The sequence below is a fragment of the Rutilus rutilus genome (assembly GCF_951802725.1).
Source record: "Rutilus rutilus genome assembly, chromosome: 6".
Classification (NCBI taxonomy): Eukaryota; Metazoa; Chordata; class Actinopteri; order Cypriniformes; family Leuciscidae; genus Rutilus; species Rutilus rutilus.
The window spans coordinates 27,404,330-27,429,094 of NC_140214.1; the positions used below are offsets into that span (position 1 = coordinate 27,404,330).

The 24,765-nt window shown below is 38.1% G+C and overlaps 1 protein-coding gene across 2 annotated transcripts in view; it reads left to right on the forward strand.

Moving 5' to 3' along the window:
• Positions 1 to 24,765, forward strand: part of greb1l (GREB1 like retinoic acid receptor coactivator) — a 49,275-nt gene that overhangs the window by 5,449 nt on the left and 19,061 nt on the right. Inside the window, exons 1-8 of one of the 2 annotated variants that reach the window (XM_084411434.1) lie at positions 15,688 to 15,955; positions 18,491 to 18,575; positions 19,519 to 19,678; positions 19,873 to 20,049; positions 21,186 to 21,362; positions 21,655 to 21,831; positions 22,966 to 23,088; positions 23,649 to 23,765. In XM_084411434.1, coding sequence (XP_084267560.1) covers positions 19,522 to 19,678; positions 19,873 to 20,049; positions 21,186 to 21,362; positions 21,655 to 21,831; positions 22,966 to 23,088; positions 23,649 to 23,765 — 928 coding nt within the window. In that variant the 5' untranslated portion in view covers positions 15,688 to 15,955; positions 18,491 to 18,575; positions 19,519 to 19,521. Of the gene's footprint in view, positions 1 to 15,687; positions 15,956 to 18,490; positions 18,576 to 19,518; positions 19,679 to 19,872; positions 20,050 to 21,185; positions 21,363 to 21,654; positions 21,832 to 22,965; positions 23,089 to 23,648; positions 23,766 to 24,765 lie in introns of those variants that run through there. The other variant, XM_084411433.1, reaches the window with a different exon arrangement.

A 24,765-nucleotide genomic window follows, 5' to 3' on the forward strand; every position in this document is an offset into this window, starting at 1 on the left:
GTTTGAAACTCTTGGAATAGATTCAGCACAGTCTCAATCAGCAGGTGCTTCTTTCTTTCTTAAGCAGCCTGTTCCCTGTCCAGTGGATTCGATCAACAGTGCATCAGTTAAGATTATAATAGCCACATTAAACTCTACTGCTTCTTAAAGTTTGCATGGGGCTGGATTGAGGGACCAGTTATTTTGTTTCAAAAAGCCGAATCTGCCTTGAAAATATAAATGTGGGTCATAAACATGTTGCCTCAAGATCATGATAGCGAAAGAAAGCAGATTTCAAGGAGCGCAGATAAATGTTCCTTCCTCCTGTTGTGGCCATGGTTACCAGGTGAAGGTCAGAGGAGGAGGTTCAGCTGTCAGCAAGTGAGCAGGAGAAGCCAATTGATCATTGTTATGTTGTTAGTTAAACGTTATTTGAGATACTCCATTGGTTTAGTTGAACTGCTTTTATTAAATGCTGCTCATCAATCTGTTAGCTGCCGCAGCATTTCTGAGCGGTTATTGTAAACAAGGAAATTATGGTTTTTAACAGATTTCTGGTGAAAAGTAAGAGGCTCTAAATGGTATTACTGTGGTACAGTGTGTATAGTGTTTCTTGGCAGGCTGAATGTTTGGAAATCCATTTGAGTTATTATGTGTTTTTATAGACATTTCAGGACACACTGTTCAGTTTGTACAATTCCTGCTCATTCAGTATTTGCCTCACACACAAACCACCACTAGCTGAGACAAAAAAAATTACTAGATGCCTAAATTATTTCAAGAAGGTAAGTGAGGGATAATGTTGTTCAGGACCCCGATGTGAAAACCAGAGAGGTATCACCCTGACTGTATACTAACCCTCTTATTACATGTCATTATACAAAATATCTGACTACAGAATGCTGCGATTGATGACCAGTCAGAATCACGAATAGAGAGTGGTGAAATAAAGCAGTTTTAGTAGTGAGCATTTCTTAAAGGGCTAGTTCACCCAATAATGAAAATTATCCCATAATGTTCTCTCCCTCAAGCCATCCTAGACCTAGGTAGGCTATATTACAAAAACGCATTGCTTTGCTTCAGAAGGCATTTATTAACCCCCTGGAGACATATTGTTTACTTTTATGATGGAATGGAATGGATTTGCTTTTTTGGGCTTCAAAATCTCAGTTACTATTCACTCCCATTATAAAGCTGGGAAGAGCCAACCCTTTAAAGGGGTCATATAATGGTACATGCACTTTTACAAGTTGATTGTACAGAAATGTGTGTTGGCAGTGCCTGTACACAACCATCGTAAAATGATAAAAATCCATCCAGTGTTTTTTTTTTTTTATCTTATATGTTTCCCCCATCTCAAATCAAGCCGTTTGATCTTGTGACGTCACACGGTCGGACGCCCCTCCCACGATTGTTGATTGACAGTAGCGTTTCAACACAGACCCGCCCTGTCAATCATAGTCCGCGCGGACCGGCGCGGTCATTGTTGATACGCTGGAGCACTGTCTATGAGCAGAATGGCGTCTAAGCGATTGTGGTGTTCTGTTCTTGGGTGTAATAAGGAACACAGCAGTCATTTTGATGTTCCTAAATCCGAACCGCTGAAGACGCAGTGGCTGAGTTTTGTTTTCTGAGGGAATATTCCCCACGATCAACGTCAATGCTTTCATGTTTGCGCGAATCATTTCTCTCCAGATTACTTTATAAACGAGGGTCAGTATAAAGCTGGTTTTGCTAAGAAGCTGCTCCTGAAAAAATGATCGGTACCAACTATTCGTGTTCTTGCTGCACCTCCAGAATAACTGAAGTGAGTGTAACGTTTTATTAACCTTTATATTAATATTTATATTAATCTTTGCAAATCGCTTGCTGCACGCTTCACGATGAATGCGGCTGTTTACACTCAGGGTACATTACGGCATGTTTTCTATGTACGACGTTCTCAATATAATTCATAATCCCACGTTTATAATGAACAACGCGTTATGGTTATTGTGTTATTATTACAAACGGTGTACGCACAGAACAGAGGGGCGGGGTGAGCAAAGCTCATTATCATTTAAAGACACATGCACTTAAACGGCGTGCTGAAAACAGAGCTGTTTTTGACCAGGTAAAATGAGTGGTTTCTTACAATACTAATGAGAATTTTTAATTAAAGTATATTACAAACTTTTAATTTAGACCCTAAAGAATCATATTAGCTTGTACAAAAATGGCATTATATGACCCCTTTAATAGGATTTTTTGTATAGTGGAACTGCAGAATTTTTTAGGAAATATTTTTCTGTACTAAGCTCCAAGTCAGCACAAACATTAAGTAATAATATACTTGGCAAACATTTTTTGTCAAATTATTTTTGTCTTAATAATTTGGTTTACACCTTGTGTTCTTAACAGTAGCCTATATTTATTTGGGTTTTGTATGGCTAAGAATGCATTGCATAGAAAGTTTGGTAACACTTTACAGTAAGGTTTCATTAGTTAACATTAGTTTGACTACATTAGTTAATATAAATTAACAATGACCTGCTCTTCTACAGCATTTATTAATATTTGTTAATGTTAATTTCATCATTTACTAATACATTATTAAAATCAAAATTTGTATTTGTTAACATTAGTTAATATACTTTGACGTAACATGACCAAACAATAAACAATTGCATTTTTATTAACTAACATTAACCATGAGCAATCCATTTTCTACTGTATTTGTCAATCTTTGTTAGTTCATGTTAGTTAATACATTAACTACCACCGAATATGATTATTAATTTAGCTAAATCAGCTAAGACCTACTAACAAAGTTTTGATTTAAATTTAAGGCATATAGATTGCTCATTATAATTTCTCTGAGAGTGCTTTGTCACAATGAATCTCACAACTTTGATACAGATATTTTGTTTTCAACACAATATTATGTGAAACAGTCCAAGGTGGCAATGACACTGTACAAACTGACCATTCCTTGACCTTTAGTATCTGTCATAAAGTGTTCTTGGTGCATCTGACCATCTGTCCATGACACTCCATGACCTTCTTTTTTTGTCTGTCATAAATTCAATCTGACGTTAAAAAGCATTCTTTGCTCAACACTGCATGCTCGATTTGAAATTAAGTTTACCTCCGCCTTGAAGTTTAATGTGATCAAATGATGACCCCCCACCACCACCACCACACACACACACACACACACACCTGACGGCTCTGGGAATCAGCAGTGACCCCTGTCCTGTTGCAGCAGAGACCTGGCTGTCTTCTGCCTGGCCCCTTGTAAACTTTTAACCTGTCCCCTTCTTTAACGACAGGGCAAGAATGCACGAAACAATTCTTTGCATTGTCTTTCCCTGTGCGTAAAAAAGACAGAGGGAGCTCCGATATTGATTGATTTAATACGAGCCAAAGCATCTAAACGTTCTCTAATTACTGATTAATATCACACTAATAGTAAAGATAAGTAGAGATTAGTTTCAAATGTGATTAATATAATTAAGATAATTGAAAATTATTTTACAATATTCACTTTCATATGACAAAATACAAGCTTTTCAATTAGTCTATTATTTAATTTAATTGATTTGTTATTATTAATCTTTATATATATATATATATATATATATATATATATTATGTGTGTGTGTGTGTGTGTGTGTGTGTGTGTGTGTGTGTGTGTGTGTGTGTGTGTGTGTGTGTGTGTGTGTGTGTCCAAAAGAGTTTGGGTGTCATTATTTAGCTGTGGAAAGACACATTTCAAAGAAGTGTCTGCTGCACAGTCTGGGGTTGGATTCGACAATATCTCACAATTGGATCAATGTAGCTAATTTTACAAAAGATCACATCCCCTCCCCCCTCTGAATGGAGATGTCAAAGGTTGGTGACCTCTTGCTTTCATGTGCATTGATCGTTTCTCGGGAGGTGGGCTGCTCCCCTCCGAAGCCCTTCACATCAGCCAATATATCTTTGTTTGGACCTGAAAGCCGTTTTCTTACATTTTGTCACCCTGGGTTTTTTTTCCCGCATGGCAAGTTTTACTGTACAAGAGCAAAATAAATAATGTGCAGCCTTGGACAGAAACAATTTTAAGAAATGGTCTCAATTTATTAAACTTTTAAAATAATAAATAAACAACCTTCTATTGGTAGTGGACATTTTTTAGGTTTTAGGTTCAAATTTATATATATTTAAGGAAAAGGTTTTCTAGAATATTTATAGTTTTCACCTTTTAATCACTTTTTTGCCTGCAGATGTGACAAATGTTTTTTTTTTTTTTTGGTTAAATAACAAATATTCTCTCAGCTTAGAATTGGACAGTTTCTTTTAATAGTTTTACTTGAATTGTAACATGTCAGTACACAAGAATCTGGTTTGAAATTTCATCTCAACTACCCATATACTAAAACTACAGTAAAAAATTAAAAAAGGATGATTTGCATAATTGACAATTTTACTATGAATGTTTAAACTAACAATAACTAATATTTAGAGAGCAAGACCCCAGTATTAATATTTTATATTAGTGTTATGTGTTTAATAACACAATACACAAGTATATCTGACCATCATTTTGAGCAAGAACCTCACCAAATATTCAAATATTAATTTTTGATGGACATGTACTGTACCCTCAGTGTCTGTAGTGGTTATGGCCCTGACATTAAGTACAAGGCTGTGAATGTGTGAACGTTATGATCCAGTGTTTACAAAGAGAGCAGATTTCAGGCATTGAATCGCAGCCCCAGTTGTTTTAGTAAGTGAATTGTGTTTGTACAGTTTAAAAGGAAGGAAGAGCACATAGGATTGTGTTGATGTGTTTGTGTTCTGGGATGTGGCACAGATGGATGTGCATCTCCTTGTCCTGTCATGGTTATCCTGGGCGCTGACGAGCAGGACGGCCCTTATCTGGAGCAGATGGGTCCTCCTCCTCTCCTTCAAAAGGCTAATGTCTTCAGCACGCACAGCTTATCTGCACCGGCCTTCAGTCATTTGTTAGGAAACATGACTGGAAACAAATCTAAGAGGTTGCCAGCAGCTCGGCTTGAAGGAAGACATGTCACGATGAAGGACGAGGAGGCTGTGTGTGAGCGCTGTCCCACATAACGGCAGTTCAACATTAGATTAGCAATACTGATCTCTGCATTTGAGCCAGGGACTTTTAGATTTATCATAAAATATGCACTTCTCTGTATTATATCAAATATTTGATTGATATATATAGTCTGTTGTATTGGAAAAAATTGGTGAAGAAACAATTTTTGTACTTATAAATTGCTTATAAATTTCACAAATAAATACATGGCGAGTAACACATAGAAATAAGTAGAAATTTTGAAGTAGAAAGACTGTAATAGTATTTTCTTGTAAACATAATTTAACAATCTCCAATAATTAAAAAGAAAATCGATTATTTTTACTGTGTTCTTTTGGCTGCGTTTACTCTGCAAGGCTTAATGCAATGTTTGTCCCGCCTGTTTGTGTGTTTACATTAATCCCAGCCCAAAAAGATTCTGTTGGTGATCGTTTTACTATGTGCCATGGTTGACCCTCAGGTTTTGAATGGTCGTGCTATTGAAATTATTTATATAATTCATGTCGAGTCGTACCATGATTACTTGCCAGCATGGATAAGATAAAAGCTGAATGTTCTGAACGTTTTTGTGTTTGCGCAATCTCTTATGGAGAATGTTGTGTAGTCCCTACCAGCCGTTTGTTGTAGTCCTTAAAAAACTATTTCTTTAAAAGCAAATATCTCCCTTTGCTTTGAACTTTGAGCGTTGTAACTTTGCAGATGTTGTTTATGCTCTAACAACAACATTACACACTAACTAAAGTTAGAAAAGTGTGATCATAATCAACCAAAAAGCTATTTTTGTGGGCAAATGTGTTACCCTTGACCTCACATGGAATCACATGGGGAATCAGATGTTTAGACGTCGGTCTAAGACATGTTTAGATAGGTCCAGATATTGGATATGTATCTGATTTGAAAACACATTTGGAAGTGGCTCAGAACGGTTGACAGAAAAATATAATCTTGTGCGGATTTTTGTGTTTACACGTGTGCAACATATTCCAATTGTTGTGTTTTTTTGTGCCAGTGTAAACGCACTGTTCATTTCACCTAGAGGTTCTCAAACATTTTGACTTCCGGAGCCCCATTGTCCACAGCAGTATTCGAGGGCCCATGACATTTTTTTGTGGTTTACTAGATAATGATATACAGTACCAGATAACATGTTTTAGAGCTTGGCATAACTAGCAAAATGTAAATTCATTATAAAAATGCCCATGGAGTTATAGGGCTTTTATTAATTTACATTAACTTTTCCAGGTCTGGAAATCACACTTTTAAACTTACAGGCTACTCATGTGTCCAGGATTTTCAAATCAAAAGGCAACGCTGGTTCTTCAGAGACAAAAAAACTGTTGTTGAGGGGGTGAATTAAAATAAGTTCTTTCAGGACCACTACCCTCAAAGATGATGGACAGTTAGCATACAGTTTGGATTGGCGGTATGGTTCTGTTCTGGGCAAGCAGCCTAACATGGATAAGAGCAGGGTAAACAGAACCAACATAAATGGATTCGAAGAGGAATATCAGAAAGGCCCAGTCCTGACTGTGGACGAGAGAAAGTATTATTCAGATCACTAAAACCCATGAAGCTCTTCAACTTGTTCTTATTTCTATGACTCGAAAGGTAAATAGAGCTGTGTCCACCACCCTGATCTCTGCATTTTTATACCTGCTATTATCCAACACATGCACAAATACTTCACAACATGTCTTTTTTTACATTCTTTGGCTGTACTGAATGAACCTGTCAGACTTGGCATTTTCACTTGGAAATGCTTCAGAGATTCCTTCACTATGAGAAGGCGATGAACCTCATAAAAATCACGCTCTGTTTCTTTTCCACACTCTGTTTTAATTAAACCTAAATCTCTAGCCAAATTTTTTAGCATTCTTCGACCTCTTCTGTGCTCTGAAGCCTCTCGGCTAAGCTCAAGGTCACCGATACTAGCTCGCGAGGTGGGGTGAGGGGTGGGGCGTGAAAGCTAACAGGGGCGGGCTGGCCAAAGTCACGGTGACCACGACCAATGTTGGACTCCACATTCTAGCTGAGACAGAGAGAGAAAAGACAGTTGACTCTGAATTCTCGCCTGATCTCAGAAAAACACTGCATGAATAAATGGACCCTGGCCAAAACAGAGATGTTTTGCTAATAAATCCAGTCCCATAGCTTTCCTTAGACTCCCACTAATAGTAAACACAGAGGATCTTCCTCTTATAAGAGGATCACAGCTATACTGAAAGCCATTGATTTTGAAGAAATGATATGATACTTTTGAATGTTGTGTGTCTGTGTTTTACATAGACTAGTCTTATTAATGGTGCTTTCTAAGGCTTGTATAATTATTATTTTGGCACATAACTCATCCTGCTCTGTTTAAGGACTGTTGTGCTTTTACATGAGTAATCAGATTTACAATATTCACCTGGTAGAAGTTAAAACAGAAGAAAATAAACCCTACAGGCTCATATACCTGCATAACAAGAGACCAGAATACTGTATAGACTAAAAGGAAAATTCTGTCATCATTTACTCACCCCCATTTCGGCCTAAACCTTTGTGACTTTGGTTAATCTTCAGAACACAAATGAATCTTTTTGATGAAATCTGAGAGCTTTATGTTCCTCCATTGACAGCTACGCAACTGACACTTTGTCGCTTCAAAAAGTTCATAAAGGGATCGTAAAACTAGTTCCATATGAATTGAGCGGTTTAGTCCAAAATTTTCTGAAGAGACTCGATCACTTTATATGATGAACAGATTTAATTTAGGCTTTTATTCACATACATTTTTATCAACGCACACATCAGTTGTGGTAAACAGAAGCTCAGGCATGTTCGCTTGACGTGCGAGAACCAATGAGGTTCATTCTCGTGTCTAAATACTTCAGTGTTTTTGACTTGTGCTATTGTTAACTAGCTATATATCGTTAGCCTCATAGCATAATTGCCTAAGAAATAATTAATAAAAAAATTACTTAGGCAATTATGCTATGAGGCTAACGATATATGATATATATATATATATACGATATATTCAATATATTTATACACATGTACATCTATATGTTATGAAGTCTATCACTGTATATAAAATTACATACATTATTATATATGTAAATATATTGTCACATATTTTTCAAAAAGCGGCAATGCCTTGTAATATATTAACACAATATATTATTCTGTATATTTTCAATATACCATTAAATCATTATATTGACCATATATTGACCATGAAGGAAATATATTTTCTTTGCGAAAGGGTAGACTGTCTATGGAGGGACACAAATTGCAAAAAGATCTTTATTTGTGTTCCGAAGATGAACGAAAGTCTTACGGGTTTTATCTCTCAGTTTGAATACAGTAATTAGAAATCCAAAGTACTCTTGTTTTAGCTGGACCTCATCTGACCTCGGGAAACGTCCAGACTTGTGGCCTTGCCGCTCATGATAACACAGAGGGCAAATATTTACCCGTGAGGAACATATGCTACTGTCTTGATGGTCACTTCTCTTCAGATAAACTCTCTTTATGTTAGATTAGAAGACTTCTTTAGACCTTCTGCTGTAAGATAGTTGAAATGGTGTGCAGCACATGCAGTTGGGCAAGTGTTTGATTTCTTTAATTGCTTTCTCGCATGTCTAAAGTCTATGGCTCGGTCAATGGTCTTTGAAGGTGAAGTATGTAGTTTCTGCGCAACTAGTGGTACCCGGAGCCGGCCATCTTGGTAGTGCGTCATTCCCAGATAAACGAAAATGGGCAAAATGGCGGGATTAAAGGGATAGTTCACCTAAAAATGACAATTAGCCCATGATTTACTCACCCTGAAGCCATCCTAGGTGTATATGACATTCTTCTTTCAGACGAATACAATCGGAGTTATATTAAAAAATGTCCTGGCTCTTCCAAGCCTTATAATGGAAGTCAATCAAAGCCTATCCATATGTGATATAAGTGCTCGAAACAGCTCTGGGGGGTTAATAAAGGCCTTCTGAAGTGAAGCGCTGCGTTTGTGTAAAAAAAAAATCCATATTTAATGGATGAATTGCAACTCACTCGCAACTCACTCAGCTTTATCAGCATGTCACTGTTACCGCACTACACACACACACACACACACACACACAGACATACACACACACACACAAAGCAGTCCTGATGTAGCAGAGGCTGCCTGGGGTCAGGAAGAGGAGCATGATGGATACAGTTGAGCGCTCCGCGAGGAAGTAGGGAGGGGGCAAGGACAGGGGTCTTTCCTGAGAACATTAAATACACTCATTGTTCATTTGTCACTTACTCATTAAAGGTGGCTTTGTGACTCTGAGAAGGGGAAAGCGCAGTTTCTTTGCTCTGAGTTTCAAACTTTTATTTAAATTGATTACAGGATTGATCTTCTCAATAATAAAATCAGTCTTTTTTTTGCTATAGGATATTTATCTTACTCTAGTGGTCATTTGGGAATCCACCATACATTTAGTACTGTAACTCTCAGTATTGACGTCATTATCAGTTGTGTTCTGCTGTGTTCACTCCATGTTATAAATATTGTGACTACTCTGAGATTCTACTCTGAGCTGTTAATTTCCTTGGAAATGACTTAGTTCTGTTGTTGATGACAGCAATATACTTCATTTCAGTCATATATTCATATTTAAAAGCAGATAATCTGCACCTGGTGACACTGAAAATAATAAAATGGAATCAAGCAGAAATGTACCTTTTAGGCTACTGTCATTTTGCTTGTCATCATAGCGGTCTAGTGAGAGACGTATAACTTGAGTTTCAAAGAGTCAAAGAATATTTAAATTACGCTTTTGACAGATGTGAACAGTTTTTACTAAACTAGAGATATCGTTTCAATTAGATGCATTCCTATAATATATCAGAACCGTATTGTTATATTTAATGGTTTTATGTATATTTAACCATTCATGCTCATTTCCCCTATTTTTACATTAACTTTTGCCAACATCTAACGGCCACTTAAAGTTAATCTTTAAAAAACTATATAAAAAACACTAATAATTTAATAACAGTTAAATGTTTTGCAAATCTCATAATGAAAATCCACTTTCAGTATCATATATTGTGTTGTGATGCCTAAATTCACTTGTAGCATTTAAAACTGATTTTATTTTTTTAGACAAAAATAGTTCAGAATTTAGCCATTAATCAGCCATTTATCAGTTATTGGCCATATCATGAGAGTAGTTATTAGATTCTCAGTCTCGGCCAGAATTTAAATTTTGGTGCATCTCTGTTGGAAACTACATTTAGTTGCTTTATGCCAACTTGGCGAGAATTCAGAATTAACATGTGGTTTGGCTTTGAGGAAAGGTTGTAAAACTGTGATTGACCTTTTCTAGTTAATCTGATGTGCAAGATCAGACAAAGATTCAACCAAACAGCACTGGAAATTGGTTTACCCGCTTTTCCATTTTAAAATTCATCCTAAAACAGTTGGAATTGCCTTGTATTGTCAAATAATATTTATGATAGTTCTCTAAACTTTGTCTCTCGGTTACATCTGGTTGAAGTGGTGTCTTGACCAGCACTGCCATTCCTCGCCTGAATAATGATGGATGAAGCGTCAAAGCAGGAGGAATTGTGTCAGGAAACACATCTGACCTCTCTTTGGCCCTTGTCACCTGATAAGGCTTGTCTGTTTTGATAATATGTGCTTCATGTGACACAAAGCCATTAAACAAGACTCCTTTTTTACACTGTAACAAAAATGTCTGACTATAAAGGTAATTTAATCCAGAGAATAAGAGCAGGACAAACAAACCATTGGGAACCATGAGGTGAATGTGTGGTCTTACCAAATGTTTAAGCCAAAATGTAGTAAAGAGCACTTATATAGGAACATAAACACTTAAAATTGTCTATTTCTAAATGTCCACCAGTCATCAGCACAAAACGGCAAACGAATAACAAATCATACAGCAAAAAAAAAAAAACATTTAATCCGTTAGTTGAACTATTATTGTCCCTAGTGAATAACAGCTGTGGTCTGTGTTGTAAAATGCAGGGTTGGGTTCATCGGCAGGTCTCTGGTTTATTGGCCAGAGCAGCCTTGCTGTTCTTCACCCAGGCTGAGCTCTTTGTTTGTTGTCATGGTATCAGCACACTTGATTTTCCCATGGACACCATAGATTTTGGAATAAAGCTTGGGGCTCAATGTTTTATTGTTGAGAATCCACTCCTTATGTAAGAAAACTAGTCATGTCCATGCACATAACTCCCAATATTGGTGTGTTTGAGCATGTGGCACCAACACTTTGGCTTTGAGGTGTAAAAATTCAGTTGACCTTTTCCAGTCAACCAGATGTGCAGGATTGCTCAAAGATTCACACACCCATCTTTGAGAGTTCATAGCTTATTTGTGCAGAATGCAGATCATTTTGAATGCCTTCTAAATTAAGCCACCAGAAATTTGAGCTCCAATGCTTTTCCAATGCTTGGGGTTCTTCCAATGCTTCTCCAGTTCTGGTTGATAATTAGTTTCATGTTTTGGCCAATAACTGTTAAATGGCTGATGTTAAAATTCTTTAAAAACTAAAATCAATAGTCTTAAATGATATGATTTAATTTAAGCATGACAAAAATAATGTACAGATGGCTAATGGATATCCATTCCATCACTTGCATCATTTGCTAAAGATTGTATTTAACAGTGTTATTAAATTATTCATGTTTTTAAAGATTGACTATATGTGAGCGTTATATGACGGCAAAGGTAACCTAAATGTGAAAATAGAAAATATGAGCATGCACAATAAAATATTCAATGTTGATCAAAACCGATACATTTAAAAATCGTGGTTTTTTTTTTATGGTGCTGTAAATTCATATCCTTCCGAAGTTTTCTTGCCTGTATTCTTGAATTGCACTAATAGGATGTTTTCAGAAGGGCCTTTGTTAATTACTGACATAAAGCATTTGTCTAAATGCAGGATTTAGCTGAAGGTTAAATTAAAGCCCTCACTCTGGCTGAATGTACGGCAAGGTCAACACTCAAATCAGTGCCTCGGTCACACAAAGACCGTTTTTTGACTCTAATAAATGAGCCCGGCACTCCCACGATCCCACCCCGCTGTAGTCTACTGACCGTATCTCGGGGTTGCCCTCTTGCCCCTCTCATTTTCCAGTCACTTTTATAACTGGACAGTAAACTTCCAGTGGCTTAATGATGATGACTTCTTCATCTGCCCAAATACTCCTTTTGTTGATCCTCCCAGGCCTCCACCCCCTTAAACCCTGGCTAACCTTGGCCCACCACTACCCCCGTTCACTGCTGGACTAATCCTCTCCCCAAGCTGTTATCTCCACCCCCCTTGAGCCAATCCCTCGCTGACCAGTCAGGGTTTTCTCTCCTCTGCCGATTTCAGCTTTGGCTTTCAGCTTGTTGTGTTGCCTCCCCCCATGCCTCCCCTTCCCCCCCTTTAGTTTGTGTGGCCAAGTGGAGGAGGTTATCATCTCCACAGCCCGGGTTATGTTGGCCTCGCTGGAAAAACCTCGATTTGCACTTCAGGACCCCAGCAGGAAGTCTGAGAGGGCTTTAATAGGCAAATGAGCACAGGGCTGAGGGAACAACAACCTGCCAGCGGTGTGACAAGTGGCGTGAGACCCCACGCCTCATGCCCGGGATAGACCTTATGTGGTAAGAAAGGCTGAACGTGGCAGGGCAGCATTGGCTTTCACGTGGCAGCGACATTGTCAGGCTGTTGTAATTGGCCTGTGTTAGGGTGGATTTGTTTTTTCTGACACTGAGTAGATAGCTCCTGAAGACCACGATGAGCTGTGGCAGTTGCCACCTCAATCTCTCCCTCCTACCCAGCTGATGCTCATTTGTCACTACGTTAAAATCACGTTCCGCTCTCACCTCGTGTATGTGATGTTCAGTTGTGTTTTTACAACCATGTGAGGATGAGGATTTCATCACACTTCAAAAAACCCACACTCGATAAGACAATCAAGCAGTTTTTTTTTTTCATTCCTTAGATACAGCACTCACAAAATTCTGCTCTGGTTTTGGTCCAAATTTAGATTAATTTGCTCCATTTGAATTAAATTTGTGGCATTGGATTTGGATTGTGAGAAAGAAGCCAAAGAACAAGAGTCATTAATTCTGCTTTGGATTATCTGAGCATTTGTTGGTCCAGATTCAGATTAAGTTTCCTATATTTGGATTACATTTATCCAGTTGGATTTGGATTGAGCAAAAATCTAAATCAAAAGTCATACCTCTAAAACTTGACATTTTTGCTCTGGTTGGCCTCAAACCAATTTAGATTAAGCAGCCCCTCTTGGATTATGTTTTCCTATTTGACCTGGGTTGGGTGTTTCTCCAGAAAGAAGCCAAGAATAAGTTAGATTTCTAAAGACTTGAATTCTGTACTCATTAGTTCTGCTGTGGTTCACCTCAAACTGGGCTTTTGTTGGTCCAAAGATTCACCAAGTTGTATTAGTCTCAATGGATCTAAACAATGATGCTGTCTGTCTGGAATGACTGAGGCAGTTTTGCTGTACCTCAAGAGAATAGAGGGCTTCTCAAAAGGAAGTAGAAAACAAGACAAAGCAGAACTCCAGAAGATGTTGAAAGAGCTGCCACCACATGACTCATCTCTTCTCAGGTGGCAGTGGAAAAGATACTTCCCATTGTCAGTGCCCAGGGCTGGAGACTCAAAGCAGTGCTGAAGGATGGGCGAGAGGAGGGCCAGCTCACTCACTGACTCTTTTGTTCTACCCACAAGCTCAATTGAGCAAAGGAAACCTCCGCTTTGCTCTCTTTCTCCTTTTCCAGTGACCTATTAAGGTCTGATAGTATTAAAGCCAGAAACTTGAATCACCTCTTCGGATTCCTAGAAAATTGAACTTGTGCTGCATCTTCATATACTTTTTCTTTTTCTTTTTGCGATCTTGATAAAAAAAAGTCTGGCAAAGAGCCTGTCGCAAAAAAAGGGAAAGTTTCAGAAATCGAATATCAAGCATTTGTCGATCACAAATCCTTATACATTTGGGGACATTGTGTGGTCCAAATGGTATCTGAAGGAGAAACCTTGCAATTAAAATAAACAATGTTTAGACAAAGCCTCCAGATTAGCTGGAATGACAGCATTAATGACTCTGGGGGGCTAATAAAGCCCTCTGAGGGTGGGGTGTCATTGTTTAAAGCTGACTCCCATACTGCTTTAGACCCTATCTACTAATTCTTATTAGGGTGAGAAGAAGTATATGGCTTAATTTAGACCAACTGTTGTGTCTTTGCTACAACAAGAATTGTGAAAACAGAATAAAATAATTTACTGTACAGTCTGATCAAAAATGATCTACAATTCAGTCTACAAAAAATACTGAATAATACCTTCTTTTTTTTTTACCACATTGTATACATTTCCTGCAAGGTTATTTAAATGTTTTTCAGTTTTTTCTTTTGTACCAATGCATTGGTTTGTTGACATGGCTGTTTTGTTGTTTGCCTGACAAATTCTTTGTGTCTTTAACTTTGACAAATGCATTACACTGGTGTGGTTCTCAGCACACTCTTTGAACCATTGCGTCAAGTCACTTTTTTGTTCCATGGACAAGGCTGTTATTAATTATTAACAAATCCTACTACATGCTGCAGACAAAATAGGATCTCGGTTGTGTTGATTAAATCTACTGTGTATATTTACCCTTTAAAGTAATCTGATAGGGTCGGACTGATGAAACTTGATGTAACACTTTTATGTCAGAACAGGGCGAGATTATTAAGATCCATGATGAGTAGTAATGAACCAGCTAACAAATGGAGCAGTGCTGTTTTATTTAAACACCACCAATTACTGTTCCTGTTTTCAGAGGTCCCGAAAGAGGGTCATCTGAGTCACAATATTTTGCTATTATCTTGCGAGATAAGAAGAGAGATGGAGTCATTGTTAGAGAGAGCCTGAAGCACCAGGGGAACCCGATCCTCCTGTATTTGCGTTCAAATCTCCTCCACTTCCTCTGAGCCACTTCTCTGTGACTCGCGGTAGGAAATGATCAGTCCAGTAAAGTGCAAAACATCAATCTCCTATCAAGTTATTTTGACCAGATGAGTCCTCTCCATTCGGCTATTTACAATGGGCCTGAATTCTCAGTTAATCGTCAACCTCCAGTGAGGGGAGGGCCGTGAGTTCAGGCAAGGCTGACGGACAAACTGTGGATTGACCCCACATTCTTTAGCAAGTGTCCCTAGTTTGCCATTGGTGTGCCCTATCAGTAAAATAACCCCAATAAAACAGGGAGTGGCAGAAGGGGAAGAAAACGATCCTTTGCTTTACGTCGTACCCCCATCTGCGAGCATGGCACTTAGCAGTCTCCGGTGTCATGTTGAGAGAGGGGCATCTGCGCATCGTGCGTGGCGAGCACAGCACGCGTGTGGCGTGCGGAGGCGTCTCGCCTCTATTGTGACACGCTCGGCGGTATGGTCATCTCCACAACAGCATCTGTCACCTTAGGGGGTCAGCAAGGGCCAAGATGAATGAGTCCTGAGAGAATGCCCCTCTCGCCCCACAGAGCAAATGGCCAAGAAGAAGGAGGGGGCAAGGGGAACGGGGGGAGGGCCTGCTGATTGTGTATGTGAGAGTTGGAGGGTTTGTGTATCTAGAGCCACTGAGTGCAGGACAGAGAGGTTGGCTCCGCTGGAGTTCCTGGAATCCTTCTTTGCTGCCCCGATTCAGGACTATAATGACCAGGGAGCTGCTAGCTCGCAACAAGGACAAGGAATACTGTCACGTCGCGCTCAGCCTTGACGCTGCTTTTGGATATCCAAAGGACTTTTGCTATGGAAATAGGCTGTGTTTTAGTGGTCTGCTTTAAGGTCTTCAGTGGGACTCGTTGAGGCACACTCCACACCCCGGCTGCTTATGAAAGGTACAGAAGCGTCATGTTAGATTATTTGACACTCGCCGGCTCCTGCTAACATGGTGTCAATGGCCATGGCTTTTAGCGCCCCATTTATTTAAAGATATTTGCATTTTTGCATTGGCTAATTTGTCCCATCCCCCCTGAAGTTTTGCCTTTTATACTGTCTGCCCTTTAGTGAATATCTCTTTAGGTAATGTAAAATAAACTAAGTGTGAATTGGACAGTCATGAGGGCTAAGTCACACTTTAAGAGGTAGAGTGTTACTTTTATGTTTAGATGTACATAAAGACATGAATCGTTGAAATCATGCAATTGTGTGTTGCTTGAATGTCTTGTTTTTAATCTGTATGTTTGTACTTTTTACATTTTCATTAGGATTTTTTTTTTTAAACAAAAAGTAGAATTTGTTAATTGGAAGTTCATTGAAAGCTAGCTCTCCTCTCCCATTGTCAGCAGTTTAATGTAATTATGCAGATAAGGGAGGAAACAAAAGAGGGAGTGGATTGAGAGAAAGGCCTTTTGAGGTACAGTGCAGTGTGGGACTGTAACCACATTTACTGCCATATGTGGCACATTTCATTTAAACCTTTTATTTGACCTCCACCTACTTTAGAAATATATTAGAAATAAAACAACACTCTCCCATCATGTTCAGGTACTGATGCCAAAAGCTTTTACAAGAATAATAAATGAAAGGTCTGCACTCTGAAAAAGTCATGTTTTTATTAATAATAGGACCTTTTAAATGAACATATTAAAATCTACTTCACAAAGTTAGGTCAAAAAAACAAATGCATCAGTCTACATGTGGCACCCAAATAGTGGTCTGAAATCTACATTTGTTGCGTCTATTGGAGCACATTGTTTTCAAATTGTTAATCTGTGACAAAACAAACTTTACCAGCAAAGCAAATTAACTTTTGTAGCTTTGCATAATTATGTCTGCGGTTTGTTTTGTTTTGGCTACCTAAAATGTGTTTCCCTTCTTGGCTATTTCAAGATCCCCTTGTTTGTATTTATAGAGCTTTTGAATTCTTTATTTGGTATTGAACCATCTTGCAACACACTATTTGAGTCACATTAAGTCCTTGGTTGTCAGTAAACTCGTTTTGCTGAGAAAAAGAACGTAGCCAATACGTTCATTGCTTGTACACTTTAAGTGTTTTTTTTTTTTTTAGCAGAATTTAACTAAATTAATTCTCTTCAATTTCTTGTAATTTCTTGGTTCTATTTTTAAATTTAAACATGTGTCTTGACAGTTTTGCATTTTGCATTGTAAGGATAATCAGATAGAATTAGAAAGCAAATTTAAAACATATATGGAAGCAGTAAGAGGTGACTTGAACTGAAACAGCTCTTGGCCTAAAGGCAGGGCTCTCTACAGGCTTGTCCACATTAGCATTTAACACCCCTAAATGTCATTAGCAGTCAAACTGGACCCCGAGAGCCCTGAAGGCAGGACAGAACTATGCTCAGGCACTTTAATTTGCCTCTGTTTACCATAGTACCAAGATGAGTGATTATCTGAAACTTGGCCCAACAGGCCTCCAGTGAGCTGTTTGTAAAACGGAGTATGCAATTTGTTGTCCACATAAACCATGCATTTATCCCACCAACAGTTTGCCATGTTAATCGTGGTTTTCTTTGCTTTTATAAAAAAAAAAACTGATCCAAATCCATTGTGTATTCTTATAGAGGAAGGTTTTTCAAGTGGATCTGGTGGTAACGTGCCTCTTAGGACTGCAATCTCAATTAGATCTGATTTTCTTGGTAATCATTCACAAAGCACTTCTTTTTCAAATAAGTACAGACATAAAATATATTAATTGTATGGTATTTATTTTGAGACAAATCCTGGTGGCACTTGGTAGAGGTATATTTACAAACAAATCAATTTTGTAACCTAGATTTTAAAACCGAATAATATAAATGTTATAATAATTTAATAAATAATAGATTTTCAAAAGTTTGCAGGTCATATATTCTTTGCAAATTCAGGAGACTCTTGACAGAAGTATTTACCTCATTGATTGATGGCTTTACTGCATTTCACTCTTGTTTTAACCAGGCCAAAAGAACAAAACATGTCCCATCAGTCTTTGTGTAAGCCTGGAAGTAAGAGACGTGGAGTTCCTTTCCCCTATGCGTTCCACAAACATTCCCTTGAGGTCATAGTGTCATATAACTCATCCCTCAGTGTTATCAGTTAACAGCTACATATGTTGAAGATCACTGCAATCTGTTCTACTTTACAAACAACTGTCTGATCTGAGATGATGCATGGATTAATACTCACTATTATTATTCTTATTGATTTATACCATAATAAATTCTCCAATCAGTGCATTTAAATCCCAATAATCCCAATATCTAATGCTACAATATTTGCAATGCGCAGTTCAAGTATCAAATCTATCGTGCATTTTGGCTTTGTTTTCCCAATATATAAACAACAAGTTATGTACCATATGTTAATTTATATGGTATTTATACTGTAAATGAAACTTGCCTTGTGTCTGACCATTTGCCATATGTCTGTAGGTGCAGGAGTACTGTGGTTCAACTTTGACATACCATGGAGAAGAGGTGATCCTGTCCTTCTACTGCTAAATAAATATAATCAAAGGTACAGTGGTTTCCTTCACTATGATAACAGCAAATGAACATTTTCCAAATGTGATGTTTTGTATGTTGTTGGAGTTCTATACAAGTAGTTAATTATCAAATATGAGAGCTGTCTTTCTTTGAGGGTTTTCTTTGGCCCTGCTGAGTCACGGATGGCGACAAAGTCATTTGTCATAATTTGCGGTCTTGATTGTCGTCCAGATCACAAACAGAAACAGAGCTTTTGTTGTAAAGGAAATGCAATCAGAAGTGCAAATGAAAGCGTCAATGCAGAGCAGATGGTCTAACAGATGTCATGGTTATACCTGATGTGTAGCTCAAGGGTAAAAGTTGCTAGTTACATGCTAACAGCTGTATTACATGACAGATTGTCAGGGACTGCTTTTAATAAACGGGTACAGTTATTAATTATTTTTAATTTATGTCTCTCTGGTGTACCCAATTGTTATTGGTCAACTGTGCCGGTCTGCAGTGAAATATCTCTGTGATAATGTACAGTTAGCTTAATTAGTTCTAAGTAAACCCTTTATAGGCTATGTAAGACCCTTCAGATTAGCATTAAGGACTTAATGATTCAGTATAATATTCCTTACTTTTCTTTAGTTGATTCATCATTTTATAGTTAAGTATGTCTGAACAAAAACAATTCAGAGTCTGCAGAAAAGTCCTAATGATGGTAGTTTTAGGAACTGTTTCAAGGGCTATTCTACGAAAGACTAAAATAGCCTTGTTCTGGGTGGAATTGAAATCTCCTCCACGCAGTCCATCAGAACATCACATTAATGTCTCCATCCCTCTCATCTTCCTTATAAATGGAATCCCTTGCAGATATAAAAATGTTGATATAACCTCGAGTTCAAAACAAAACTGAACCAATCATGATGTGTGTATATGTGGTGTTTATATAAGACAGATTTAAACAAAATGAGTATGTTTAATTTCAGATCATGGGGAATTCATACGCAGGGCAGCTAAAATCTGCCCGCTTTGAAGAAGCTCTACACAACTCTATAGAGGCTTCATTAAGATCGAACAGTGGTGATCCACAGCCTGTATTCACACAGCTGTATCTCGAGCCCGATCAGTATTCTGGCAACCTGGAAGGTAAGCAAGTACCATCAAATAGTTTACCTTCGCATGAATTGATCATGATTTGGTATTAGAGCTTATTTGACCAATTTTTAGAACATCCTCTCCTTAAAAAATACTGTTACATTCATTAAAAAGCTCATATGTATGTACGTGTGTGTGTGTATATGTAAAGCATTAGCACACCTGTTCCTGGTTCTGCCCTCCAGATATTAAGCCCAAAATGAACCTGAGTCTGAGGTCCGACCCACCCAGCCATGTGCTGGTGAACTGCCAGTCCTCCAATTCCGTTGATGATATGGATGAGGAGGAAGATTCAGACACCAGCAGTCCACCGTTGCCTTACCTGCAGGGTCCTCCTCCTGATGGCTGCTGCACTGTTGATGGTAAAAACAGTTGTCATAATTTACTCACCACCCTCATGTTGTTCCAAACCCATATGACCTTCTTCATCGACCTTATTTTTTAATGTAAGAGTAGGTGTGGCCATTTTTAAATTGAATGTGTAAGGCTGTCATCGGTGCCACTTCTAGTTATGTTAGCTGTACAAAGTCAGTCTGTTATGCTGCTTGATATTGCAAACTGGTGATATTGGACTAAAGCCCGATGTCAAAGAACTAGCGGTGATGAAAGCCGAATGTGTTGTTGCCTCTCGTTGGCTTCGTCTCGGCCAAAAAGCTGCGCTTGAACACACCAAAATGACTAAAGGCGACTGTCAACTATCATGTGTGTTCTGCGCCTGCGTATACGTAAATATCTGTCTATATCAGCAGGTATCAATAGTCTATTTCCATCATTCAAAAAGGGAAGCCAAAACTAGGACTGCAGATATACAAACCATAAAAAAAACAGCGCTTGCTTACCATTTTGAATATCAATCATGCTGATCACTTATTTCATTCCAGTCGGCTCTTGTTATTATGAAAATATTCCTGCATTTGAATGCTCAGTTGATGTAAAATAGTAACAGCCTTCTGTCTGTACGGTCTTGACTTCTGTGCTCGCTTTCGTCCCTTTCACTTTTATTCTTGACTCGTTCGCTAACAACCAAACAGAGATCTCTCTCTCTCACTGACGGCCCGACAACGATTCTAAACGCTGAATCGGCCCAAAAAAACGACGTCTGACTAGAGACAACAGTGCAGAACACACTGGAAAACGAAGCCGACAGACGCTCAAAAACGGCCTGAAGGCTTGGTGTGTCCCGGCCTTTAAAAAAAACAACCCCACAGCAACAGTGTAAAAGCGGGAAAACCGTGGACTTGGCAACACTGAATAAAAAGTACCATAACCATAGGCCATATATTCCAGGTCTTCTGAAGCCCTATGAAAGCGGGGTGTTATGAACAGAGCAAACTGCCAAAGTGTCAAGTCAGTGTCAAGGTGAAATGTATGGTAATGACATTGCAAGACTTGAGACAATGGCATTGAAACATTGTGCAAACCGAGAATCATCGTGCATTTAGCTACATCAACATGGCCGGTCTTCATTATATCGCTGACTCAAGTCATCTGTGTCCAGGTTTCTGTCAAGCAGGAAAGGATCTACGCCTGGTTTCCATGGCAACAGAGTCTGTCGAGGTTCCCGCAGGGTTTGAGCTGGTTGGTGCCAAATCGCCCAGCATCCCAGAGCACATCCTCGTCTGTGCAGTGGACAAGCGCTTCCTGCCAGATGAGAATGGGAAAAATGCACTTTTAGGTTGGTGATCCAATACAATTTCATGACCTACTTCAGTAGGATGAAGTTAAATGAGTAATTTATTCTACAAATCTCATTGTGCCTGTGAAATGTTCTCAAACTAGGCCATTCAGAACTCATTTGATATTTAGTATATAGTTGGATTTTGGACTAAAGAGAGGTGATTTGTCATTTGATTGCCTGTTACAGTGATACAGTGGAGATGTTGATCACAAACTTTTCAAAGTTTGTTGTGTAGTCTTTCAGTCTTACACGCACGCACATAGTGATGTATGTTTGTGTATTTATGCAGGGTTTTCAGGAAACTGTGTAGGCTGTGGTGAGAAAGGTTTCCGCTACTTCACCGAGTTTTCCAACCACATTAACCTGAAGTTATCCACTCAGCCGAAGAAGCAGAAGCACTTAAAGTACTACCTGGTGAAGAACTCTCAGGGTGCTCTGTGCAAGGGAGCCCTCATCTGCTGGAAAGGTACCACAGACATTGCATGGCACAGATAATGTGTGATGTGTCATTTAAATGTAGTTTTAAATTCACATGATTAACTGTGTCCGAGGATAACTTACTTCGCAAATGGATTAAGTTAAGATGTTAAGTTAAGTTGGATAATGCTCAAATATAGAAGTAAAAAACTTATTAAATGTAATTTAATTTAAATTATAATTTAAATGACTTATTTAATTGCCAATTCAAATTTATTTACATTTGTGTTTTATTTCCAAATTAATAAACTGATAATGGATTATTTCTCAAGATATTAAGATATTATATTTAAGGATAATTTCCAAATTTTCAATATTTGTTATATTCTTTCTTAATTACATTTTTTCTTAATTAAATTGCTTACATTTTGCTAATTCAATTAATAGAGTGGTGCAGGTATGACGTCAGAACCCAGAAGTTTAATTCGCCACTGATTCCTTTGAGATTTTCCTTTGGGGTTTTTCTATTTACAAGTAAAATAAAGCCTGTGGTAAACATAACTTGATGAAACATATTTTGACATTTTGTTCTACAACGTACACTCACACACCAAGCTGTCTTATCTAAATACTTATTAACGTACATTTTCAAAAATGAACACAACTGTTTCAAAATTCGCGTTTTCACTATGGGTGTGTGTAATTTACATTGTAGAACAAAATGTCAAAGTAAAGTCAAGTTATGACCTTATTTTACACATAAACCACTTAAATCGAAAACCCCTATTACAAAACCTCATTGGAAAATCTCGAAGGAACCAGCGACGAATTTGACTTCCGGGTTCTGACGTCATACCTGCACCTCTCTATTAAAAAGTAAAGTTCGTTAAAGTTATTACAAAGTTAATTTAAATATCTATTTAATTGCCAATTCAAACTTCTTTGCATTCGTATTTTATTTCAAATTGATACTTTGATAATTAATGATTTCTTCCTTAGAAATTACAGATTAATATACTGTTTGAATTGGGAAAATAGGCCCTGAAATGATCTGCAGCTTATACCAGACCCGTAACAATGATAAAAATGCATAAAGTTGTTACTGAACCTCTTTGATTCGACAGAGAAGGATGGTTCACTCGACATTAACTGAGAATTTAAAAATAAATGTTGTATTTCACAGATTGTAAGACGCGGCCATTCTCAGGCAGTGCTTCTTCATCCAAGCCTAGTTCTTCATCCTCACTAAGCAGCAAAGAAAATGGAGACACAAACGGCCACAGTCCATCTCCCTTCCCCCTCTCAGGTGAGTGTAGGTGTGGACCATCACATATTGTGTGTCACAGTCTTGTAAAAGCTCTCTAGTATTTAAAAAAAGGACGAAAACGCACTCATAGGAGGTCCAGTGTAAGACAACACATGCTGCATCTGTCCAAGAGAGGATGTCCATCTTCTGTTGGTTTCTGCTTAGTCCTGCATGTACAGAGGTCATGTTCTGTTCTGGGGGAGGGTACGTACGGGGGTGGGGGCTTAAACCTGGTGGGGGGGGGCTACTCAGCATTTGGTGACATCTGGCTGGAGGCCACACAGTGTTTACCCAACAGTGTTTGGTGAAAGAAAGCAAGTCATTGTCTCATTCTTCCTCACAACACCATTCAGAGGGCCGGGCAGCTGGCCACAGAGTGCGTCCATTAGTGACGATAACAGTCTTTTACAATACAAAAAAATAGGAGAAGTGCTTATTATTGAAACCAAATGTAACGGATTTTGGTCTTTCATCTAAATTATGCGCAATATCTTCTTAATTTCCCATTTGCAGTAAAAAAGTAAAGCTGCATTCATAATAAGTTGTTCTTTGATCCACAGACTCGCCTCCTGCCCGCTTGCAATCTGGCTCATCCTCAGGGATTTTTGGACCCCCAGAGCTGGGCTTCCTCAAACCGCTGAACACGCCGACTCACGGGACCAAGACATTACCGATCGGTACCAGATATTTGTCCTCATTTTGAATTTAAAGTAGCATTGATTGCTCATAATACAAAGCTAAAAAGCCATAAATGCAAGTACTATTTGCTTTTGAATCATTCAACGCAAACAGTTGTTACAATGATTTTGAGGGGTTAGTAATTTAGTCAGTAGAATTCGGCAATTCAGTGTGCTTGTTAATTGGGGGTGTTTGCTAAAGAAAACATCACTGTGTCACGATTTCTCATGCTTTGGATTAGAGATTTGAACAAACCACACTATACATTCAGCCTTAGCATTAAGCAGCCACCTAATTATGGTCAACTTCGTGGCTCAAATGTTGTTAGCTGCTTCATTGTTTGTTTTTCTCCGCAAAAGGACAGAATTAATGAAGGTCATATGTATTGGCCGCATTTGTAAACACATACACACTCACACACACATGAGCACAATCCAAAATAATCAATATAAGACCAGAATTCTGTATTAAGAGTTTTAATGTCACCCCACGCTCCAAATTCCCTGTGATTGACGTTTAACACATATGTGTTCTATTTGTGTATGTGTCAGGAATATTAGATGTAAAAGTAGCCCAGCAGTTCATTATCAATATGCCATCAGTTAAAGGAAATCAATAAACTGTGCTCCTTTAGAAATGAGAGAGAATGCTTTCCTCTCCCTATTGAGATTGTGTGCAGGTTGGGGAGTTTGCATAGTGTTTCACCAGAAAAGTGAACAATAGTCAATGATGTGTGTAAAACATCACACCCCTCAGGGCACTTGGCAAATTCAATGCATTTTAGTCAGAATTGTTTTTCAAGATTTTAACAAAACACTTTTAAATATGTTTAATCTATATCCTAAGTAGGTATGATTTGTGTGTGTATAAATATATGTATATATATATAGCTGGAAAAATAAATATTCAGATATAAATCAGTTAATTAAATTGTAATAATATTTCACAATATTACTGTTTTTATTGTATTTTTGGATCAAATAGATGCAGCCTTGATGA